Source organism: Lepus europaeus, chromosome 6 (genome assembly GCF_033115175.1).
Source record: "Lepus europaeus isolate LE1 chromosome 6, mLepTim1.pri, whole genome shotgun sequence".
NCBI classification, from domain to species: Eukaryota; Metazoa; Chordata; class Mammalia; order Lagomorpha; family Leporidae; genus Lepus; species Lepus europaeus.
The window spans coordinates 96,688,174-96,714,301 of NC_084832.1; the positions used below are offsets into that span (position 1 = coordinate 96,688,174).

Sequence of the window (26,128 nt, forward strand, 5' to 3'; positions counted from 1 at the left end):
GTCTATGGAGACAAGAGGAAAGCACACACTATGACTTAGAACTTTTCAAGGAAGGAATATAATTATAATTGGGCAAGGATATCAAGGCTTGTTAAAAGAAACCAAACTGGCAATAGTTGAGAATGGGATCCATCAGATATTAGCCTTAAATACATATCAATTCTTCTGATATAGGAATTAGAGAAGTCTTCCAGAGTGTTAATGCTCTACTCCCAAGATGTACATTTCTGTATTATAAGGCAATGTGAACAATCTGAGATCAATTAAAAGATGTAGATGATTTTATGTTTAGGAGGAGTGGTTTTGACCTTAGGTGCAAATGACTTGCCTGTGTTGCAGGGGGCACTGTATTTAGCAAAAGCTGCTTCATCTGAAAGAAACAACAGAACAGCTTGAAAATAGGAGCTGCAGAGGGACAGAGTTTTGTGAGAGGCTTTGACACATTAGGACTGCAAACTGTCCTGAATCACAAACTGCACAACTGCAGAAGTGTCAGCTTTCAAGGGAAATAGGAAATTTCTACTTTTGATATCACTGATATACTCCTAGGAGAGAATCACTGTAGGTATGTGCACTTTCAGTTATCCTTCCATATTTGGTTATTTTATCCTTTCTTCTTTAAAAAAGATTTGAAATTTATTTATTGAGAAAGAGAGGGAGAAAGAGTGTGTACATGAGAGAAATTTTCCATGGTAATTGTTGGGGCCAAAGTAATGAATGAGCCAGGAACTCAATCCAGGTATCTTTATGTGGGTGGCAGGAGCTCAGTCTCTTGAGCCATGAAACAGAATTCACATTAGCAGGAAGCTGAAGTTAGGAGCTATAGCTGGGAATGAAAACCAGGCACTCCAAAGTGGGACACAGGCATCTTAATCACTAGACTGAATGCCTGCCTCCATAACACATCTTATATTTTTCTCCTAGTCTGAAACACTTGGCCTGTTCCTCTCCACCAATCATAATAATAGCCATTTTTTAGTCTTCAACTCAAATGTTTCTTTCTTTCTTTGGTCTTTAGTGTGATCACTCAGGTTTTGATTCATTCCTATCTCTAATCTCCTATTATAATTACTTGTGTGCTCTTATTCTTAAGACTCTTCTTTATTGCCTTTCATTTCTATATTATCTTTTTAAAATTTATTTGACAGATAGAGTTAGTGAGAGAGAGACAGAGAGAAAGGTCTTCCTTCCGTTGGTTCAACCCGCAAATGGCCGCTATGGCACTGGCCCCTGCTATATTATCTTTTAAAAGAGATTTATGTCTCCTTTTGTAGTGCTTGTTTGTAAAACTCGTGGAATATTTTGCATCATTGATAGTCTTATAGGTTATTTTTAGAGTAGTTTTATAGGCCAAGAAGGCAAGAATATTGTCTGGGTGACAGAATAAAGTGCAAAAAGAACTTAAAAATGTTTACCACATTCTAATTCCTTAATTAAGAATTGGTAATTTATTTAGGATTCTTTGTGCTATCTTACTCACCTGACTCATAGTAATCATAGACTTTCACAAGCGCAGGTTTCAGGTTTCTTACAGGGATGTCTTGCAGAACAGTGAAAGAAAAGTTCAACATCTGATTGTTAACCTGAGAAAGGAAAGAGCAACAGGTTAGAACCTGGGAGGCCTCATTTCTTTTTCTTTCACATGACTCTGTTTCATCCTCTGAGAAATAATTCTAAGTTGGTAGATGATGTTCACTTTCAACCTCACTGTGCCTCTAACTGCTCACACATGTGGTTGAGACCAGGAGTCAAGAGTATAAAACTGAGCAACTAGAGCAGAGGGTCTGAGAGCAGTTGAGAAATTTATGTCTTTTAAATAATTAAAGTAATCCATATACCCCCATAATGTCCAAAGAATGACTCACCCATAATAAAAGATCAATTAATTTTAATGTCAGATTGACTCTAAACATATTACTATGTAAAAATAATTCAAGAAACAGACATTCCATGGAGTGGGGTTCTTGTGTTGCTCATGAAATCAATGTATTATACTATAATAAAACTTTGATTAATATATAGTGATAGCATACTTATCATATCTACTTATATTGTCTATAGGTAATCTATCTTCTAATTTTTCACACACATATATGTTAAGGTCAGGTTGATATAATCACCAACCAACCCTGGGAATGCTTTCTATCCTTAATCATCACCTCTCGATGTGGCTTCTAGATGATCAGGCTTGTTGAAAAGGGTGTAAGCAGAAATACTCACATTCTCATTTTATTATAAACAATGCATATCCGCTAGCTTCCCTTCATTCTCAGGAAAGTGTGCGCTGAGGAGGGAGAATTGAAAATATCATCTAATGAGAACAGATGTATGCACTTTCTCACAGTCATTCTTATGACTGATCTTCTCATACCATATGCCTCCCACCTAGAAAGATCAGTAACCTGAGTGTTTTTAGGGAGTTGGTGGGGCTCTCACCTGTTCCAAATAAATCAAGACATTGTTGTTGCTTACTTCTGTCCTGCTCACATGGTTAGATCTTGTAAGCTGAGGAAAAGTACAGAAATCACCAATGTTACTGATAAATGAAGCCTCTGAGGTTTAAAGAGACAAATGTACTGTCAGACTAAACTTGATAGAAAAATGAATCCAAGATTAAATTTCCCTAAAAGAGTTTGTCTGGTAAAATGAAAATGCAGAGAATTGTTAATAACACTACATTAGATACAATACTAAAGTTTGACTAAGTAATAAATATTTTTGACTTTTGCTTGAAGATAAAAGAGAAGACTCCTTGAGTTGGATAGTTACTCCTCTGAGATTAGATATGAAGATATATTTCTTTACTCTAACTGACACTGATTTCAGTTTTCTCTAAATTTTCACAGAATAAAGACTATAACAGCAATTTTGATACTGGATGCTATCTAACCTTGAGATGTTATTTAACAGTTTCAAATTTCCATTTGCTCTATCCTTAAGTAAAATACAGGATTAACTGATTTACACACGATTGTTATATTTCTTTGTATTGACACCTAGCACAATGTTAAATGTACACTTGGTATCATGTAAGTTCAATGTTCTTAGATTAGGACCAGTGTTCCTTTGACACAGGTTGACATCAATAAAATTGATGGATCAAAGACAATAAGCCTCAGCCATTCTTGCTCACTGTCTCAAAGATCCATAAACATTAGAATTAATTCCCTGCCCTTGAATCTCAATTGGGTTTCACATCCTCTTGCCTTCATACCCCACCCTGCATTCTTTTCCAGGTTCCCAAGGCCCCACCCAGTTCCAGGAATCCACCTTTGCCTGCTACCCCCCAACCCCACCCCCATCCCTAGCCCTTATTAAATATAAAAAGGCCTGGCCCTGGGGATCAGGGCCTTCTGCCACATGTTCCATCCTGTGCATGCTGGCAGTTGGTCACCCACCTGGGCAAATTGATTTTCTCTGAGTAAATTTGGTCTGGCTGTAAATTTGTATACTGCCTCCTCTCTATTCTGTGCCTTTTTTCCTAACAGGAATGCTATGGCTATGGTCTTAAACTGGGAACATGGGAAGCCCAGTATGTAGTGTCTACTTACCATTTTCACTGTTGGGTTCAATGGGATGAAACCAGATATCATTTTAAATCAACAATCACCATGCTGGAGACTTGACGGTTTCCTATGTAACTATGGATACAAAAAGGAAAGAGATACACCTCACTCTATTTTGAATCCTGTCTTCTTTTAAGTTCCAGAATTAGTCCTGAAGTTTTATCATAGCTTTTCTAATAAACCTTGGGACCTTCCATCTCTGGAAATAGGTAGCCTTTACTGGGCAATATGAGTGGTTCTTAAAACATTCGTAACAGACACCTACAAGATTTCATTAAAAACATGTAAAAAACAAAACAAAACAAAAGCAAGAGCCAAAAACAAAAATAGATGCCCAAGCACAAATCTCAAAATAATTAATTGAATCTCCAGAAGTCTGCATTTTTAAACAAACTCTACAAGGTATGCTAACCAGAGTTTGGAATCTCTAGTATATTCCATTTCTTTGGAACTTACATTATTAATTTTAATCATGATCTTTTTCTTCATGTGAAAATTATCTTCATAACTAAACTATCATATTCCTTTAGGTAAGAGGCCATATCTCTGTTCATATTCTAGGTAGCTTCTTGAATATAATTTATCTTACTATGTTTTGCTTTTATGAAACATATTGAACTTATTTGTTGATGGTGGATCAAATTGTAAACATTATTTTCTCTTTTCATTCTAAGATGCATCAGATGTTGTGCTTACTGGTTCTTTTCCTAGTAGAGCTATGAAAAATGCTATCAGATCTTACAGAATTTTAACAGAACAGGAAGACTTTTAACTAGAGATAAAGAAGGACGAGCCATGTTTTAGAGATATTGAAAAGAATTATTTGTTCTTCAACAATGAAAGTGGGTACTAAGACATTGGAGGCAGATTAATTAGGTTTTATAAAGCTACTAATTCTTCACTGTACACAGTGGGGAAGCAATTTTAATGAATAAGGCAAAAACTTTATGAGAGTTAATTTAGGTATACTTGAGGAGTTCTTGGTAGCTGATAGTCTCACAGCTAGATAATAGAGACAGATATTCTTACCTGACATTTATTGATATCTGGAAGCTTGTGTGGGCTTTGGGTCCATCGCAGTTGGGGGTGTTGTCTGTACTTGGAGATTGAATGCAGATTCTTTCTTCTCCAAGAAAACATTGTAATTCAGAGCTGTCTGTGGGATTGATAGATACAAAGTGATTATCTCCAGTCCACAGCATCCCTAAATCTGACACCATTTCATTTCTCTTGACTTGCCTTTTATTTGTGCAGGTCATAATAAATTGAGATTACATTTCCAGGAGGGGTTACAGTTGAATCTCTTCAATTTCTCCTGAGTCTTACCTGAATATACACACATCCTTCTCCTGACACTGTTATGTCATACTCTCCAGGAAGGTCTGGCAATGAGACCTGCTATAATAACAGGCAATTACTGTTTTCTACTTGGAAGTTTGTCGAAAATGTCCCCAAAGACTGGATGGTCACTTTTACTGTCTCAGTTCTGGCAAAAGTAGCTGCTCCATATCTGGACAAAGCATGGAGAGCCACCACCGTGTCCTGAAAGAAATTAGTGCAAAAGTCCAAGATAATGTCAACTTTTAGAGATATGAAGCTTCCAGAGTCCATTTTTACAATTATAAATGTGTCGTGCATGAGTTTTCTCCCCAATTATTGGAGTCCCAGAATTAAATCTCAAGGCTTATTTCAGGTTTTGATATATCTCAGAGTCAAAATGTTCATATAACTTCCCTATGTAGCTTGCCCTAGAGCAAGAACGTTCATGTTATATGAGTCAGGTTCATCTTGTGGTATTTGCTATTCTTCTTCCTCTTTCTCTGACACCTACAATGACACCCACTATCTTCCCACAAAATTATGATCTTGCTGTTGCATATAGCCAGTTTCTTAACCTCTGGATGTGCCTTCAAAAGACACCAAAGCAATCATCAGATGCTACATATTTCAATCTCACCAAATAAGAGGAAAAACTTTGGGGTCGATGTTGTGGCACAATGGGTTAAACCACAGTTTATGATGCTGGCATTTAATATTGGCATGCAGGTTCACGTCCTAGCTACTACACTTCCAATTCAGCTTCCTGCTAATGCACCTGGGAAGGTAGCAAGTCATAGGCCCAAATACTTGGGCCCCTATCATCCACATAGGAGACCCAGATAGAGTTCCTGGCTCCTGGCTTAGGCCCAGCCCAGCCCTGGTTGTTCTAACCATTTGGGGGAATGAATGAGCAGTTGAAAGATCCCTCCCCACCCCACACCCTAGCTCTCTCTGTGCTTCTCCGTTACCACCCTGCCACTCTGCCTTTCAAATAAATGAATAAATTAATTGTTGCCATTGATTTCTTAACAATGTTGCAGTGGATTCGTTTCTGAGAGGAGCAGCATGGTGGGGGCAAGAGGCGCGGAGTCAACACACAGACCCTGGGAGTCGGGTGAAAGCAGGCTTGAGGCGAGCAACCCGCAGACTCATTTATTACAGTTGGTACAACAGCTTATACAACCAAGACCAGCCAATCTGGTCAAGGGGCGGTCTATGCCCCAACCAATCACAGCCTGTTGCCAGGCAGTTTCAAATCCATCCAATCACAGCCTGTTGCCAGGCAGGCTCTGTTGCCAGGTGGGTTTCAAAGCCATTCCTGAGTAACTGACACTCGCTTGCCAGTGGCCACCTTGGCATGGCCTTCTCATTCCACTACATTGTGATTGGATGGCTTTGGAAACTGCCTGGCGACAGGCTGTGATTGGATGGATTTGAAACTGCCTGGCGACAGGCTGTGATTGGATGGATTTGAAACTGCCTGGCAACAGGCTGTGATTGGTTGGGGCATTGACTGTCCCTTGACCAGATTGGCTGGTCTTGGCTATATAAGCTGTTGTACCAACTGTAATAAATGAGTCTGCGGGCTGCTCGCCTCAAGCCTGCTTTCACCCGACTCCCGGGGTCTGTGTGTTGACTCCGCGCCTCTTGCCCCCACCATGCTGCTCCTCTCAGAAACGAATCCACTGCAACATTGTTGAGAAATCAATGGCAACATCAATGAATCAATCAATCCTGGGACCAGTGTTGTAGCACAGTGTGTTAAGCCACCATCTTTGATGCTTGCATCCCATATGAATACCAATTTGAGTCTTGGCTGCTCCAGTTCTGATCCAGCTTCCTGCTAAAGCACATGGGAAAGCAGCAGATGAAGGACCAATTGTTTGAGCCCTTACCACCTGCTCAGGAGACCTGGATGGAGATTCAGGCCCTTGGCTTTTGCCTGGTCCAGTCCCAGCCCTTGTGACTATTTGGGGGAGTGAACCAGCAGACAGAAGACCTCTCTCTCTCTCTCTCTATCTATCTATCTCTCTCTCTCTCCTTTGTCTCTATCACTCTGTGTATGTGTGTTTGTATGTGTGTGTGTATCCATCTCTCTGTAATTCTGCCTTTCAAATAATTAAATATTTTTAAAAATAAATAATTCTTAAATAACATGAAGAAAAGCTTTATAATTCTAGTACTCTCAATGGTTTATCACTCTCTTCATTGGTACCATTCTGTGAGTATGTACTTAATACCCCAGATTACCTTTCTTAGATAACTTCTTATTAATCATTAAAAAGGCACAGTGCTGTCCTTTAGATAGTAGGACTGGCAAAAGGAAAAACAAGCACATGGAGTGGGCTCCATTTCACCAAGCATCTCTGAAGCTAAGTTCTCCCACGGATGCTCAGAATACTTGCAGCAGAAATTATAGGTATTCTGTTAGAGTTTTAGAAGTAATATTTTCTAGGGTTGCATGTGGCTGGATGATACAGTCAATGGTTAATAATCTTAATTTACCCCTGATGGTGGGAGATGAAGAGGGGAAGCATGAGTTTCTATTATTTTAGAGAAAACTTAAAAGGGGACCTGTGAATAAATAAGGAGAGACTTTTAGCAGAGGAGGGAAAGGAGGTGCGAACTGGAGCACCGGGAACATAAAGCAGTAAACGTTCATACGTCATTTCTTAGATAACTCATCCCTCTGGTTCAGTTTAAGGGATCACTTATAGTATTATAGACATTTCAGACTTTTTAAATTTTTTGCCATTGTTCACAAGTCAAGGTTTGGTTACCAAATAAAAAGTCTGAGGGGACAACCCTGCTCCAATAAGTAAGGTATAAGAGTACTCCAGTGGGCTAGAATAGGGATTGGGGTGAGTTATTGAAGTGTTTTAGGTTCTTTTCCTTGTTTCTGACAGACTCAAAATACTCATCAATAGTCTTGCATGTCCTTTTCTTTCTTACCCCTTCTCTTATTATTACTCATTTATTTTGCTCATTCCTCCCAACTGCACCCTGACTCTACAGGACAAGACTGTTGTGGAACCACAGACCTGGGTGGAGGAGAAGCTGTCCTGGGCATTCTGCTGCTTAGTGATCCACTTCACAATGAGCGTTGCAGTAGTCAGGTCCTCTGAGGTTGGGGCAGGCCAGGCAGTGAGGTGAGCAAGGAGCACATAAGACGTCATCTCCACCTCAGCAGAGGGAACCCGGGGGTGGAAGAAATGGCCCTCTGGTGCCTTGGGTTTCTGAGGTCACTCCCAGTGAATTGAATCATCTTAATGATAAGAATAAAGCAAGAATGAAAATCATTAATATTTCATATATGACTATAAAAGCCTAAGCTTTTATTTAGAAAGAAATAAAAGCTGAAGTAAGGGCTTTTTTTTTTACATCAATCAAAATATCTCTAAATTTATTAATCCAGGATAAATTGTAAACTTGATAAGATCAAGTGTGGTTGATCAAAACCTTGAGGACAGAAATTTATAAGACATGAAGTAAACTATTTTCAAATATTGTTTTTATAGGATTAGTAAGGAAAAAATAGCTAATATGATTCCCTCTTTGACTCCCTCACCTCTACCCTAAATTTATTAGGTCAATATTTTTATTTGAAATGAAATATAAAATCTACCGATTTATTTTAGGGAGTCATAATAGAACTTGTAAAACATGGAAACTACTATTATAGATGACCACTTATTTGCTACAGCCCTTAGTATCTCAAGCGACCTTGACATGTATTCATATATCATAAAGAACAGTATTCATATGAACTACACTTGCCTTTGTAAGGGGAGATTGACAGCCTTGAATTATCCTGTATTATTACTTTTATTGTTATTGTTCTCTGTATAACAAAATATTCCAGAGAAGGCATGGGGATTTAGGGAGTGTTAATCTCCTAATGAGTGATCCTGCATGTAAATCTCAGCATCTCAAAGGGGTATAGGCCAAAAGAAGATTCTTTTCAGAATTCAAACATGTTCCCCTTTTCCCTTAAGTGGAAGTAGGTGGGGCAAAAATTATTAAAATATGCTCTCACCTTCTTTTACAGCTTCCTCATCTAGTGACTTGAGTACTTCATTCCTTCGGCCCTGGTTACCTGCCAGGGCAAAAGCATAGGCCAACAGTGCCTTGGTGTAGACGTGGCTACCATTGGTCTTTTCCTGTGCTGTGTTCCAGGCTGACTCCAGGCAAAACAGGGCATTGCGAACCACAGGGTTCTGTGAAGGGAGAACAGGGGTACCTTCAGCTATGTTAAAGACTCTAGGATAGGAGGTAACAGTGCTTTTGTAAACCACTTTCTTTCTCTCTTCCTCCATCCATTCACCAGCCATCTTTTTAATAATCACACCCCCCCCCAAATTAGGATCCAATTAAATGTAACTGATAATTGCACGACCAAGGGCCATGTGTTTCTGATTAGTTTTGGCACTTAATCCTGGATTTTATTGAGCAAGTAGTATCTTTTTGGTGGAATTAGGCAGATGCATAACATCATGCAAGAGGAAAAGTTGTCAGTTGGCTTGGAGAGGAGTGGTATTATAACCCTAACTCAGTAGGTTTCATAGCAGTTGGAAAACTGGAGAAATATTGTGATACCCACAGTAACTGGGAGAGGAATTTCCAGAAGGGCAATGGTGATATAGGCAGAGAGGGTCACTTCATCATCTACTCCACCCTGTAAATGTAAGATAGGGAAAGGGAGATAAATTCCACTTTCAGAAACCCTTCAAAGGTTTCTTCTATTCTGATGTCCAATCTTCTACGAGTCTTTGGAATTTTTATCATCCATATATTCACTGTACAAAGTACACTTCCCACCTAGGTCCCATTTCTTTCTCCTCAGTGGTATGCAGGTTTATCTCCCTAGCCTATTGCTCTCCTATACTTCCCAGTCCTTTTCTTTAAGAATTCCCTTGCAACTTCTTAGATGCTTTCATCTTTCAAGAAGTTGCCATGGATTAGGGAGTCAGCAGGTTTATAACTAGTTCACAAAATAAATCACCTTCTTGGAGGCTGGTTTTGTGGTGCAGCAGGTTAAGCTGCCACCTGTGATGTTGGCTTTCTATATGATCATCATTTCTAGTGCAGCTGCTCCATTTCTGATATATCTCTCTAGTATGTGCCTGGGAAAACAGCAGAAAATTGTCTAAGTACTTGGGCCCCTGCCATCTATGTGGGAGACTCAAATGGAATTCCAGGTTGCTAGCTTTGGCCTGGTCCAGCCTTGGCCATTGTAGCCATTTGGGCAGTAAACTAGAGAATGGAAGATCTCTCTTTCTCTCTCTATTTTTCCCCACCACCACACTCTCTGCAACTCTGCCTTTTAAATAAATGAATAAATCTTTTAAAAACCAAGGAAATCACCTTCATGGCATTGTTGAACAGGGTCCCAGAACTCCTGAAATAGCCATTGTTCTTCTGCTTCTGAGAAAGCCAAGTGAGGGCTTGGGTAATGTGTGCTTTGTTGATGAAGACAAAGGGTTGTGCTTGGGCAAAACTCTTGAGCACAAAGGCTGTGAGCCTGGTGGAGAGAGAAAAGTGAGGTGTTGGGGTTATTTGTTGTCATGCAGCACCTTCACATGCCCAGGCTTCATTGCAGGGCACCCGCAACACTCATGAGTCAGTATGAGATGATCTGAATGTGTGGAGCTGGGCAGTATCTGTTTGCTACCCCAAGACACTATTCTCTTTCTCTGAGCTCTGCCTGCCAATAATCCATTGCCAACTTGTTTCAAGTGCTTCCTGATTTACTTCCAGATTGCTTTAGGTTCTTAGACTTGGCCTTACTTGTTCTTTGGTTGACTAACACTCTCATGGTAGGTTTTATCCCTTCCATTGATTTTCCACTGTAGTTCCTGCTATATAGGCTAACCTTGTGGAAATATTTTTTTTTTGGCCAGGAAACACTAACTAAAAACTAAGTATAAGCCCCTTTCCCTGCTTTCCTTCCTGTCCCTTCTACCAGCCTCCTTTTCATGTGTTGCCTCTTACTTGCCTATGTATTTTACCTCAGAAAAATAGTATTATTTAATGCAAGATACTAAGAAAAAAGGCTTTTCTAGTCTCAGTTTCTAGCATCTCTGGATGTATAAAAATAACTTATGTGTGGCCATTTAAAAAACAACTTGTAATGGGTATTACAAATGAGAAAGAATAGCTTACTGTATTCAATGAAAAATATATTTTGAAATTAAAGCAGAGAAACTCTGAGATTTGTCTCAGTTCTGCCACTATTCATGCAATCTAGTTGTGGCACTAGGCACCATTTTCTACCTTTGTAAAAAGAGGCCCATACTTTCTACTTCATAGAGTGGCCATGAGGTGCAAGAGTTGTACAGGTCTGGCAGATAGTACCCTTTCATTACCAAGTGTTGCCTTGATCACTGCCATTTTTGTCTCCAAAGGCGCTGTAGGAACCATCTTTGTGTTTGTAGTTCAGCTGTTTCTGATAACCTGAGATGGAAAGTTTCAGATGGTTCATGAAATATCAGTGACATATCAGAGAAAGATGGGATCCCCCTATGTTTAGACTAATGCCAGAAAAGCCACCCACATGCCCTGACCCCTCTTGAATGCAGGGCCCTCCAAAAAGCCCATTGAATGTGAAGCCTACTTGTGGAAGGAATATTTACAATAAGAAAGTGAAGTGTCTGCTCCTTACTCACCAGTATTGAGAAAGTTTATGGCCTTGGACTTGAGCTCCAGAGTCAGTTGCTGGGTTTCATTCAGATATTTCAGTACATAGATATTAGGAGCAAAAAGGGCAATGTTCTGTTCACCAAAGCCATAGGGTATCTGGAGGAGACTGTGTGTGTTTTTTATAGCAGAGCCTAATATGTCCCCTGAGAGTGAAAGAGGAGAAGTCAAAACAATCATAAATGATCAGAATCATGAATCAACATTTAGAGTCATTTCTAAAAGTCAGCAGATTTGAAGGAACTGGAATTTGAAAGGAGCGTCAGGTATACTGGAAACCAAGTAGAGTGAGGAAAAATTAGAGATATGAGAAACAAGTTGAAAAATTGAAGTACTGTTGAAAAATTATATTTGGAAAAATACAATGGGAGTGGTGGTGGCAGTGGCTATCAAATCCTCTGGGGACTGAATGACTCACCCAAAACAGAGACAGAGGCTCTGACTGATTCTTTCACTACTCCTGGTGGAAGCTTCAGGGCCAATTTTTCTGATACTCCAGCATCTTGGTAAACAAACAAATCAGATTCATAAGAGAATATCTTTGATGTTGGTATTCTGAAAAGTCCTAAGGAGAGTGATTTTATAACTTGGAATTTATGCCTTCTTAATACTCCAAATTTAGATTTCTTGGTACTGAGGGGTTTCCTAACCTATGCCTCTTCTTTTATTAACTCATTGCATTGAATAGTACAGCAACTGCACCAAAGAAGACTCTAAATTTTCTGAGGTCTAAGTTTTCTGAGGTTTTTTGAAGTCTCCTTAAATGTAATGCGGACTGATGCAGATAATATATTTCTTTGTCTCAAATTTTAGCTATGTACAAATGTATACTTAACACATTAGAGCAAGTAAATCAAGGGTGGGTATTTGGCATTACAGGGCTCTTCTCTGTGTGGCTGTGATATCAGTTGATTTTAGTAACTACTCAGGAATTATTTTCTTGGACTTTTTTTTTTGACAGAGTTATAGACAGTGAGAGAGAGAGAGAGACAGAGAGAAAGGTCTTCCTTTTCCATTGGTTCACTCCCCAAATGGCCAATATGGCCGGCGCTGCACCGATCTGAAGCCAGGAGCCAGGTGCTTCTTTCTGATCTCCCATGTGGGTACAGGGGCCCAAGCGCTTGGCCATCCTCCACTGCCATCCCAGGCCACAGCAGAGAGCTGGACTGGAAGAGGAGCATCCGGGACTAGAACCTGGCACCCATATGGGATGCTGGTGCTGCAGGTGGAGGATTAACCAAGTGGGCCATGGCGCAGGTCCTTGGATGTTCTTGACATGGGTGTGTGTATGATGGGAGTGGAGGAGGGTGATAGGTACATGAGTTTGTATTCATGATTATCAGGAAAATCAGAATTGAGGAATGGTAAGGGTATACCTTGTTATTCTTCTCTTGTGTATTCAGAGACAAACATTATTCTACAGCAATTCCTTCACACTTTCTACCTATCACACAAGAGCCTTTTATGATTTTCAGTAATTATAAAATAATTTTTTTCAAAAATATGACTGTAAATGTGATGCAGGTTCACCAGCTTTGGTGAAATCATTATCTTATCTCTGCTTTGTTAACTTGCTTATTATAATAGATTTAGTCCATGAATAAAAAACTTTTATTCAAATGATCCATTCTTTCAACAAATAAGTATTGAGCAACTGCTTTGTGCCAGTTGCTGTTCTTGGTATTGGGAACACAGTCATGAACAAGAGTAGATAGAAAACTCAGCCTTTGTTAAATTTATATTCATCTTTTATGATAAACTCCTAAAGCTTCATTTGAAATGGTTAGTTTGGGATTATGCATACAGTAGTAAAAGAGCAAGTAATACTTTCTTCCAGTACTATTGTTTGAACTCTGTAATTAACACATAATTATTCTTAGGTGTTTAAATTTTAACCTAAAAGTGATGCCTGTTAAATATAAGAGTGGGAAAACAGAGGGAGATGTACAATTCGGGACATGCTCAATCGGACTTGCTGCAAACGGTGGAGTTAGAAATGTGCCAGGGGATTCCAATACAATCCCATCAAGGTGGCATGTACCAATGCCATCTCACTAGTCCAAGTGATCAACTTCAGTTCACAATTGATCACTTTGATAGGCTAAGCGTCAAAAGGATCACACAAACAAGACTAGTGTCTGCAAATACTAACTGATAGAATCAAAAAGGGAGAGAACGATCCAACATGGGAAGCGGGAGACACAGCAGACCCATAGAATAGCAGATGTCTTAAATAGAACTCTGGCCTCAGGATCAGCCCTTAAGGCAATCGGATCAGGCACAAGAGCCCATGAGAGTATTTTAGGCATGGAAACCCAAGACACTCTGGCAAAAAAAAAAAAAAAAAAAAAAAAAAAAAAAAAAACAAAAGAAAAACAAAAGAAAAACAACAACCTAAATGAAAGATCTCTGTGAGTGAGATTCCAGTGGAAAGAATGGGGCCATCAAAGAAGGAGGTAACTTCTCCTGAAGGGAGGAGAGAACTTCCACTTTGACTATGACCCTGTCGGAATAAGATCAAAGTTGGGGAACCCTAAAGGCTTCCATAGCCTTGGCAACTCATGACTAGAGCCTAGGGAGATTACTGACGCCATAAACAAGTGTGTCAATTTGTTAAGTCAACAACAGGAGTCACTGTGTACTTCCATCTCATGTGGGATCTGTCCTTAATGTATTGTCCAATGTGAAGTAATGCTATAACTAGTACTGAAACAGTATTTTTACACTTTGTGTTTCTGCGTGGGTGCAAACTGGTGAAATCTTTACTTAGTATATACTGAATCAATCTTTGGTATATAAAGATAATTGAAAATGAAAAAAACCTTGTTTTTAAACTGGATATTGCATAGAAAATTAATCAATTTTTAAAAAAAATATCGTGTAGGATCTCTGTCTTTAATGTGCTGTACATTGTGATTTAATGCTATAACTGGTACTCCAACAGTATTTTTCACTTTGTGTTGCTATGTGGGTGCAAACTGTAGAAATCTTTACTTAATATATACTAAACTGATCTTCTGTATATAAAGAGAATTGAAAATGAATCTTGATGTGAGTGGAAGGGGAGAGGGAGCGGGAAAGGGGAGGGTTGCGGGTTGGAGGGAAGTTATGGAGGGGGAGCCATTGTAATCCATAAGCTGTACTTTGGAAATTTATATTCATTAAATAAAAGTTAAAAAAAGAGTAAGTAATGCCACAAAAATGAGAGAAAATATTATGTTAACTGTATTTTCATGATTTAGTGTAGTTAATGTGTGAAATGTCTTTGATTATAAAGACATACTTTTTTATAAAATTAGAAATATAGGTCGGCGCCGCGGCTCACTAGGCTAATCCTCCGCCTTGCGGCGCCGGCACACCGGGTTCTAGTCCTGGTCGGGGCACCGATCCTGTCCCGGTTGCCCCTCTTCCAGGCCAGCTCTCTGCTGTGGCCAGGGAGTGCAGTGGAGGATGGCCCAAGTGCTTGGGCCCTGCACCCGCATGGGAGACCAGGAGAAGCACCTGGCTCCTGCCATCAGATCAGTGCGGTGTGCCGGCCGCAGCGCGCTACCGCGGCGGCCATTGGAGGGTGAACCAACGGCAAAAGGAAGACCTTTCTCTCTGTCTCTCTCTCTCACTGTCCACTCTGCCTGTCAAAAAAAAAAAAAAAAAAAAGAAATATATGTCCCTTCACCAAACATTCTATATACTTTTCTCATTAGTTTAGGTATATTTTCATTCTGATCACTTCTTAGCCTTTCCTGAAGCCATTTCTTAGGCCCTTATTTGTGCTGGGTGAAGGGATTTCTATACACTTGAGAAGAGCTAGAAACGAGGAACTGAGATGTTCCAGGTTGAATCCCAGTTTTACTGTTGATTGTGATATAAATATAGTTAAGGACCTTGATGTCCTATAAGACTCAGTGACTTTATTTATTTTACAAGAGAAAGAGATACAGTGTCCTGGTTTCATCACAGGAATATTGCAAAAAAAAAATCCAATTAGGTCATTGATGTGAAAACAAATAAGTTTGTAACTTGAAATGCTCTGATCTTCATATTGCTGTCATGAATCATTCTTACCTGATACACAGAGTAAGGAGTTGAAAGTATGTTCCATCTTGATTCCTTCAGGCTAGGGCGGAAAGAAGAAAAAGAGATAGAAGGTAATTAGCATCCCAGTAGATAAACATAATGGGAATTTTGAGAGCATGTCCATAGCTTTCTTACGTGTAAAGTGATTGGCTTGAGTTAGACAATTTCTAATTTCCATTACATCAGTGAATGCCTAAAAGTTTGAGAAATGTAGAGGAGCCTAGTTAATAGGGAAGGGAATGAGGAAGGATAATTAAGAGAAAGAAGTGAAAGGAATAAGGAAAAGCAACTGATACAGAATATATCTAATGTAACTTTTAGTTAATGGGAAAATAGCTAAAAGGCAAATGAAAAAAACAAAAACAAATAGTAATTTAAGACATGAACTTGTCACATGTTGTGAAATACACAAAGTTAAAGTATTATTGTTACAATTCTAGTTTATTGAAATTATAGACAGTCAACATTGCTCTGTTTTCTGGTCTCAGTAGGTCAAGTTGAGCTTACTCACCTCAACTAACACGAATTTGACAACTGTTTCTGTCTTCCCAGTTTCAGGAACTGTAGCCATCTCATTACCACAGAGGTCTGGGGACTGTATTGCTTCTGCACTCACGGAGAAATTCACATTCCCTGAAACAAATGGCCTGCAGACATGAGCTTGGATGTGCCACGGATTTGGCATTCTTTCAGTCTCCAAGATCTACAGGGGGTGCCAAGTTCTGTGAGAAATTCTTGGGTTTGCTCCTTATTTAATCTGACATGTACAGGGACAGAAGCAGCATTGACCAGAGACTTCTGCTTCTGTGGTTCAAACAAGAGAACCTCATTGAAGGACCTCAGAGCACCTTCACTCACCTAGAGATGTAGGAGTTACCAACCAGGACAGAGTTTCCCTCTCATTCCCACAGAGGCAGTAAGAGTCTTGTTCTTTCTGTACTGGGATAGCCGTGAAGTCAGGAGAAGCTTTCAGTTGCACACTCACCTGTAGTCCCCCATGGGGAAGAGAGATAAAAGAGATGTAACTTCCAAAGGGCAACAAATTTATGTACAGGATGGGGCAAGTGAAGGAGCCTAAAGTGAACCTGGGTGTTCAAAAGAGATGAGCAGTACTTTTGCAAAGCGTAGTGTTGAAAATGACACATGAGTTGAAAGTATTTACATGAAAAAGTTGTATGGATGTTATATAATATACAAACATATGTATTTACACACATATATAGGTAAATATATATATTTACGTGTTTATTTTGGCACAAGAAAGGAAGGGGAGAGAAAGGCAACTATGGTATGCCTATCATGAGGAAATTTCCCCACTGGCTTGGACTCACGAGAAATCTCCTTGTTTGCTCTATTGCTACAGTATAACTGGAGTTCTTTCCCTCATTTTTTTAACTGGTACTCATTCTCTGGTTAGAGACATACATTCCAATTTTTATGTGTACAGATACTTTAGGGCTAACAGTGGCTCCTGTCAAGGTGTTTTGCTTAGCAGACACATAAGATGCTGAGAAATTGTGTTAAATATGGATAAATGTGGGTCCAGCCCTGTGGCATGGAGGGTGCCACCTGCACTGCTGGCAACTCATATGGGCATCAGTTCAAGTCCTGGTTGCTCCACTTCCGATTCAGGTCTCTGATATGTCTTGGGAAAGCAGTGGAAGATGGCCCAAGTGCTATGTCGGAGACCTGGAAGAAGTTCCTGGCTCCTGGTTTTGGAGCAGCTCAGCTCTAGCTGTGCAGCCATTTAGGGAGAGAACCAGAGGATGGAAGACCTCTCTCTCTCTTTTTTTTTTCTCTCTTTAACTCTGCTTTTCAAATAAATAAATAAATAAATCTTTAAAACTAATAAATAAATATGGCTAAATGTGATGGACATTAGAAGAAAGATACAATGAAAATATCATGGAAATTTAGAGCAAGACAGGATATCCAAGTAATGGGATTGAACCTTACACAAAAATCCACTCAAAATGGATCAAAGACCTAAATCTATGACCTGATAAAACAAATTACTAGAAAACATTCGGGGAACTCTGCAAGAGATTGGTATAGGCAAAGACATCTTGGGAAAGACTCCAGTAGCACAGGTAATCAAAGCCAAAGTTGACAAATGGGATCCTATTAAAAGGTATCCTAATCCACTGTTTGTGAGAGTGTAAACTGGTACAGCCATTGTGGAAGATAGTAACAAGATTCCTCAGAAAGTTGAAAATCGCAATCCCACTCCTGGAAATTACCCAAGGGAAATGAAATTAGCTTATGAAAGAGTTATCTGTACACCCATATTCACTGCAGTTCAATTCACAATAACTAAGATATGGAATCAACCCATATTTCCAACAACTGATGACCGGATAAAGAAATCATGGCACATATTCACTATAGAATACTACCAAATGTTAAAAAAAAAGAAATCCTGTCTTTTGCAACAGAATGTATGCAACTGGAAATCATTATATTTAGTTTAATAAGATAGTCCCAAAAAGACAAATATCATGTTTTCCCTGATCTGTGGTAACTAATAGAATACCTAAAATATAATGTATTGGAGTGAAATTCACATTTTGAGATCCCATCATTGTTTACAGTCCTTCTCTCTATTGTCGAAGAACAATATTTTTTTTCCTTCATGGTATTTGTTGAACTCTTTACTTAGTGTAGGGTTAATCTTATGAGTATAAAGTAAACCGAAAATAGATCTTTGCAAAATTAAGAGTGCGAAGAGTAGAGGAAGGAGGAAGAAGGGTGGTAGCATGGGTGGGAAGGAGGGTAGAGTGGGAAGAATCACTGTTCCTAAATCTGTATATATGGAATGAATGAAATTCATATACCTTAAATAAATGTTTTTTTAAAAGTAGAAAGACCACAATTCCATAGGAGTATAATAAGGGCTAAAAAACACAATCAACTCAATTTTCCTTTTTCCCTTCTATCCATACTTGATTTGGGAGCCCTTACCCATATGCATTTGGGAAGATAGTTTAATACAGTAGCCTTGAGTGTGAAGGCTTCTCTACGGATCACAGAGTACAGTAATGTGAGCTCCACAAAGAAGGGCTTGAAGACTCGGAGAGAAGCAATGGGAGACAGACCAAGACCAGTGTCATTGGACAGGCACAGGGCCCCTGCTTTCCACTCAGTGATGGTATTAGGAACTGTAGCTTCTACTTCAGCCATACTTGATGATCTGGGGAGGATGACAATGTGATGAACAGAAAGTAAGTAAGTGTATTGGTTATTTTTGAGACAGTAATTGATGAGTGTGATCTAATACCATACTTTGGAGCCCTTACAAAAGAATTAAAGAAAATGCACAGTTTAGTAAGGGCCCATGATGGAAAAATAAAAGGCATTTAAATAGTTCTGTTTCCTCTACTATGGTCACATCATCCACATCTCCTAAAAGCTATACTATTGTTAACTATTGCTAACTATTGTTAACTAGTTACTGTTATTTAACTAGAGTTAAAGTGTCTATATCTGTGTTCATTATGAATCCCATAGCTTTCTAGTTAGGAAAAAATAGTCTCAAAAATACTCTTAGTGTCATTTTTTTGGTTAGTATTTTACCCCACTAATGGTGTTTCAGACACCTTTAATAATTTTTATAAGGTATCTATACAAATTTAAAACATTACATATTATATTTGAACTAGTTAGTGAAGAGTAAGAAAAAAATAGTTTATTGAAACTGTAGATGTTCCATTAGTTAAATTTCAAAGTTTTTTTAATAAAAGAACTTTCAGAGATAGGTTGAGATCCAATGGTATCTATTAAACTAGCTCCTGTGATGTGGAAAGGACCTCTGGAAGCAGTGAAAGACATGTTAAGGCACTTAACTTACTTAGTTGCCATGGTTGTGGTTGTGGTGTGCACGTATTTTAATGCAGGTAGTGACACACTGACACTTTTGTTGCCCAATAATCTAGAGTAGTATAAAATGAGTAATTGTCACTGCATTCGCTATAATGTTAAATTGGCAACTTGTAGCATGAGGCTTATATCTGTATTTCTCAAATGTGAACCATAGTAGTCTAATGCTGCTTTGTATAAACTACAAATGCTACAAATAGTCTCAGCACTGAACATGTATTAATACCTCTCTAATGAATGCAACCTTTTATGTAAGTGTTTTGATATGCTCCAGAAAGTATCTGAGTGTCTGTGAATTTGTTAATCTGTTTGGTAATGAAGATACTTCATGGTTTTTTGTTGTCCTTGTTGCATATTTTGATGTTTAAATTTGAATTTTTACATTTTTACTACTGTTAATTTCAGTACAATTTGTTCAATGGTTAAAATGGGGTTGTTAGTGAAGAAACTTAAAAAGAGCCTCATTCATGTAATGGCTTAAATCAAAACTACTTTTTATGTTCTATGTTCATACATTTTTAATGATCTGTATTTCTGTTTAAATATAAGTGATGATGTTTAAAATAAAAAAAATTAAGTTAAACTTTAAAAAGCTAGCATTTTCTGGTAGTATCAGAAATACAAAGATTTATGATTAGTGTGTTGATACACTTAGAGTGAAATTTTATAAAATGCCTTGAAATGACAGAAACTATTTAGGAAAATAGTTGAAATAATGAAATCATGTACACACACCCAAAGCAAATCATACAAATGGAAGTTACTCACTTTACCACTACCAATTCCCAGATCCAGGTTTCAGGAAAATAGCTTCGTGCAGTCTCAGGGACTGTTAATGGTGTCATCCTCACATTCTGTTTCGCATCAGTCGCTAGAAATATCACAATGGGAGAAAAAAGTACACTGCTTTGAGACTATTTCCATGCAATGTGATCTGAATGAATAATGTGGACAAATATTCAGTTTTCCTGCTAAAATTAAAATGTTAGGAAAACTGTACTTGGAACAACATATTGAGCCACTCATTTTCTGGGTGGGTAGAAAGTATAAAACCTTGGAGAAAATAGAACCTTGTGTTGGTGTAGCCAGAATGAAAAATGGTGCATAGTCTCTGGGTTGGGGCAGTTGGGGTAGGCTTCCAAAAGACAGTAAAGGGGCTGATGCTGCGGCGCAGCAGGTTAAGCCATCAGCTGCAGCACTAACATTCAATAGGGGCGTCCGTTCAAGCCAGGCTGCTCCACTTCCAATCCAGCTCCCTGCTAATGCACCTGGGGAAGCAGCAGAGGGTGAACCAAGTGCTTGGGTCCCTGCCACCCACATAGGAGATCTGGATGAAGCTTTGGGCACCTGGCTTTAGCCAGGCTCAGCCATGGTTGTGGCCATTTGGAGAGTGAACCAGCAGAAGGAAGACTTCTCTCCCTCTCTGTAATTTTGCCTTTCAAATGAAAAAAAAAAATCTGTAAAACCAACAAACAAAGAAGAAAAAACAAAAAGACAATACAACTTTGGCCTTTGAGAAACAATAATCCAATATGCATTTTAGGCAAGGTAGTATTTGCTGTAGTGAAATCATTTGAATACTTAATGAGCAGAGCTGAGATATGTTAGTATTATCACTGATAGAGTTTCTTTTAATGTTTTTCTTTCTGTAGTACATAGAACCAAATGAAATATGTTAGCTTACCTATACAATCTATTAAAAAAAAAAAGCAAAACGGGGAAAAATACAAACTGCTGGACAAAATAGAGACAAAAATCAAGTTCCTATCAAGTGCATTTCTTTGGTAGGGGAAAAGAAATGTATGACATAGAGTAACTATAATGTTGGATCGGAGTTGTACTGGTCATCAGTGAAAATCTAATAAGACAGCTTTTCTGTTCAGCACTTTCTTAAATATGTACAGATGCAAATTCAGAGTTAAAGATTCTAAGAGGGGCCAGGATGTTAGTCCTCTGTCTGCTGTGCCAGCATCCTATATGTGCGCTGGTTCTAATCTTGGCTGCTCCACTTCTAATTTGGCTCACTGGGAAGGCAATGGAAGATGGCCCAAGTGCTTGTGCCCCTACACCTGTGTGGGAGACCCAGAGGAAGTTCCTGGCTCCTGGCTTCGGATCAGCCAAGCTCTGGCCGTTGCCACCATTTGGGGAGTGAACCAGCAGATGGAAGATCTCTCTCTCTCTCTCCCTCTTACTGTCTGTTAACTCTACCTTTCAAATAATAAATAAAAATATTAAAAAATTCCAAGAATTCCATTCTTGAATTGACTTATTTTCAGAAATAATTTGTGAAGAGCAGATACAATAGGAGATTCTTTACATGACTTTTCCCCCATACTTTTCTCATTCAGAGATTTGCATTTATACAGTTTCATTTCTCCAGATCCTTCTCTAGAATGGCCAGCAATTTCTTTACTTGGTCTCTGACTTTCTGTTTGACTTTAATTCCTCAATGTTTTCTGATGTTTCACTCCTCTATTCACAAACTTAAGCATCTATGGGAACCTGCCAATTTATCCCATAGGTATGGTAGCCATAGTCCCTAAGCCCCCTAATGGTTTTGGGGAACTATAAAAATGTCTTAATTTCTTTCCAAACAATGATGAAAAATGTATATAACCCAGCCTGGATTATATTTGTCTTTATACCAACAATACATAAAATATTTTAATGTGTATATATATATATATTTGCATAAATATGTAAGCAAAGGAATTCTAGTAAACTTGAACATCCTAGAAAGATTCCTGGATTGAATATAATCTTTTCTGGAATAGACTCCTGTTATTATTTTCTTCTCCCTTATTCTTTATCCATAAATCAAATTATATATTTATCTTCATGATCTAATTATTTTGAGGCTATGTTGAAAACCAACTGCTGTTGGAATTCATGTTATAAGATTATATTTTGGAAAAAAAGGAATGCTGTTTGGAAAATGGGTTGGTTATGCCCTGAATTTACAGGCTAGTAGCACTTTAGTATCTGACTATAGATATCACTTTAGATATCAAAGACTATAGGAAATAATTATTTAAGTAGTCATTATCCTGAGAATAGAACATAATATCATCATATAATATATGATATTAATATCTTATAAAATATTATTATCTAATGTAAGGAGGGAACTTATAAAAGAATTATTTTTTATTGTGTTAATGAAATTAAGCCTGAAGAAGAAAATTGACTTGCTCTGTGCTGCACATCAGGACTTTTGGCTCCTGACTCAGTCTTTAAAATTTTTTAAAAGGATTTTTTACTATGCCAACAAAGATAGCTTACTGAAAGATCACATGTTGAAAAGGGTGGGTAGAGGCCGGTGCTGTGGCTCGCTTGGCTAATCCTCCACCTGCGGCGCGGGCACCCCGGGTTCTAGTCCCTGTCGGGGCACCGGATTCTGTCCCGGTTGCACCTCTTCCAGTCCAGCTCTCTGCTGTGGCCCAGGAAGGCAGTGGAGGATGGCCCAAGTGCTTCGGCCCTGCACCTGCATGGGAGACCAGGAGGAAACACCTGGCTCCTGCCTTCGGATCCGTGCAGCACACCGGCCGTAGCAGCCTTTTGGGGGGTGAACCAATGGAAAAGGAAGACCTCTCTCTCTGTCTCACTCTGCCTGTCGAAAGAAAGAAAGAAAGGAAGAAAGAAAGAAAGAAAGAAAGAAAGAAAGAAAGAAAGAAAGAAAGAAAGAAAGAGAAAGGGTGGGTAGAATCAGAGGGGAAAACGCTTGGCTTTGGACTCTGCAAGTAAAGAGCCTGGAACCAAGACTAAACATGAAACATTTAGGATAGGATTAGGAGATAGAGAAAGTATACTTCATTTATATGTGATTGCTATATGTGATTATAGCAAATTTCACTATTATTTGACTTAAAGCTATGTAATTTCTTCTAATATCTTTTTCTTTGCTTGAAATGTTTCCTTTTCCTCTTCTAGTACCTTCTGTACACTTGGGAAAGTTCTCTTCATTCCATATGAGCTATTTCTTCTATGTAATGTTCTCATACTTCTCAGGATTATTCTCTTTTCAATATGTTTTATTTAAATTTAATTTTTTTCTAATTTGAGAGAGAGAGAGAGAGAGAGAGAGAGAGAGAGAGAGAGAGAGAGAATAAGACAGATAAGGGAGGGAGTTCCCATCTGCAGGTCCAGTCCCCAAGTGCCTGCAATGTTGGAGCTGGGCAAGGATGAAGCTGGGAGCTGGAAACTCAATGAAGGTCTCCCATGTAGGTGGCAGGGATCCAATCACTTGAGCCACCATTGCTGCCTCCTAGGGCCCACATTAAGAGAAAAGTCAGAGGCCAGGATTGGACATAAAACTCTGGAGCTGTGGCATGGAATGCAGGTATCTTAACTGCCAGGCAAAATGCCCACCACGTTCTCTTCTCATGTGTCCTTTGTACACCTATTGTAGTAATTATTATGTTTTATCTTTTTTGTTTGTTTGATTTTGCTTATTGGGTGGCAATGTAGTGTCCAACAGATCAAAATATTTGTTTCCACTGGTTCTGCTACTTACTGTCATCATAACTTTGGGGAATTAATTTATACCATGTAGTTGCAGACTCCCTCTTTCTCATGTAGACAATATACCTGCTTTACCATGTAATTGTTATCATATTTGCTTTATTTCCTTTACTTTAAAACATAAACTGATTTGTTATTTTACCTGGCATTGAGTAGAAAGTACATAGTTTGGGATATTTGATCTTCAAGTTAGTGAATACATTTAAGCCATGTCCTGGAAAGACAATGATTACTTGATCAAACATAAATATTTAAACATTTTGAAAAAGTCACATTTTGTAAAAAAAAAATTGGAATACCCAATCCATGCTATTATGTAACTTATATAAATTATTATATAACTTTTCTATAAGAAAAGTTAACAGAAAACTGAATCAAGTAGAGGAATAATGGAATTTTATTTTCTGAAGACTCTTCAAATTTTGTTACTCATGTTCTTTAGCACAACAAAGTTGAGCATTGTAATGCTGAGTGTGGAAAGGATTTATAGTCCGAAATTCATCCTGGCCTTGGCTGTGCTCTGATTATCTGTTAGCTGAGCCAGTCACTAACCCTCACTAGGCCTCAGTTTCCTCAGCAGGAAAATGAGAACTTGCACTGAGCATGTTAAAACGTTCTTTACCAATGTGATTTTCTACTAATCCTAAATAATTTATAGAACCCTAATGGCTCATAATGGGTTTTACCTTTACAAGACTGTAGACATGTTTTTCATCTCCGTCTACGACTGGGTATGGGAATGTGTCAGAGGAGACATGTTTGATACAGTCGTCATCTTCTTCTTCTCCTTCTTCATCTTTTGTCCTGACGATAGCTTTCAGATGTGCCAAATTATATACCTATAAAATATGAGAAAACAAGTGGCAATGTTTTGCTGAGCTTTCTTGGCTAACCTCAGTAAAAAGAAGTAATGTGGCCAATGCAAATCATTTCTTGAGTGTGTTTATTATCTATTACAAAGTTTTTGTAGATATTTTCTTTTGAAGAGCACTTTGTCCTAAAAGTGTTTACCATATTCAAGAAAAAACATGTTCCAAATACTGAAGAGTATCAGAAAGCATCAAGAGAATGCTCAAATTCTTATATTTGAGGGAAGTATTTCTAATATTATTATAACATTATAATATTACATGTAAATGTAATAAAAATGTAAAATAAATGTAAAATTAAATATCATGTAAATTTGTAAAAATGTAAGATAAAATGTAAAATTACATATAAATATTATATTACAACATTACATATAAATGTAATCAAACATGTTTATAATACACCAGACAGTTAATATATAGAATTTCACTACACAAAAGGTGACTAAACTAGTTTTATGGATATTACCTGTAAGGAACACACACTTTTAGTTAGGTTTATCATTGGAGTAGGTAGAAAGCAATGTTGTTACTATTAAAGGGTCTTATATCTACCCATTTTTACCTTTGTATGTAGAATGGAAAATTAATTTCCTGTTCTAAATAGTTACATAAACAATCACATATCATCTTTCTGTGTCAGATCAGTGTAGTCCACTATTTGTAGGATGTAAAGTCTGAAACACTTTATCCAATAATGTTCCACAATTCTCTGTTGTTCCATATGTGCTCAAATATGAGATATTTTTCTACCAAATTATTGCTCAGAATTTTTTTGTGGATTGGTCCTTGCAAATTATTTTTCATGTTGTAGAGCATTCTCTTGATTACTTGAGAGCCACCTAAGTTGCCTGAGACAGGACACTATAACAGTCAATGTTTGTGCTCTGGCTGGTCATTCTACTCAAGCTCCTAGTAGTGCTGATTCAGATAGAATTAGACATTTGGGTCATTAGGTTTCATTTTTCATAAAAGTATGTGCTCCCCATTTTCATCATATAAACACAATTGATTTTTTAAAAAATTGTTAATATAAAGAGAACATATTTCTTGGATTTCATAGGTATAGTCTAACCATATTTTCTTCCCTTCTCCCTCCCTCCCTCAATCTGCCTTCCTTCTTTCCATTTTGTTTTTTAAATTTTTGCAAAAATATAAATCCACTATAATCACATGCTTAGTGCACCACTAATCATAATATTCACC

At 38.2% G+C, this 26,128-nt stretch overlaps 1 protein-coding gene across 1 annotated transcript; it reads right to left on the bottom strand.

Annotated features, from left to right (window-relative positions):
• Window positions 1-263: 263 nt before the first annotated feature.
• LOC133762150 (alpha-2-macroglobulin-like) lies at window positions 264-25,821 on the bottom strand. The gene is given in 22 exon segments (XM_062195196.1): window positions 264-370; window positions 1,481-1,583; window positions 2,437-2,505; window positions 3,552-3,598; window positions 3,601-3,641; window positions 4,596-4,650; window positions 4,653-4,722; window positions 4,893-5,108; window positions 7,928-8,151; window positions 8,923-9,103; window positions 9,487-9,561; window positions 10,251-10,407; window positions 11,252-11,339; window positions 11,552-11,728; window positions 12,001-12,084; window positions 15,645-15,696; window positions 16,168-16,289; window positions 16,515-16,641; window positions 18,618-18,846; window positions 20,301-20,386; window positions 24,740-24,892; window positions 25,774-25,821. Coding segments are annotated over 22 exon segments (2,511 nt in total).
• Between the last annotated feature and the right edge of the window lie 307 nt (window positions 25,822-26,128).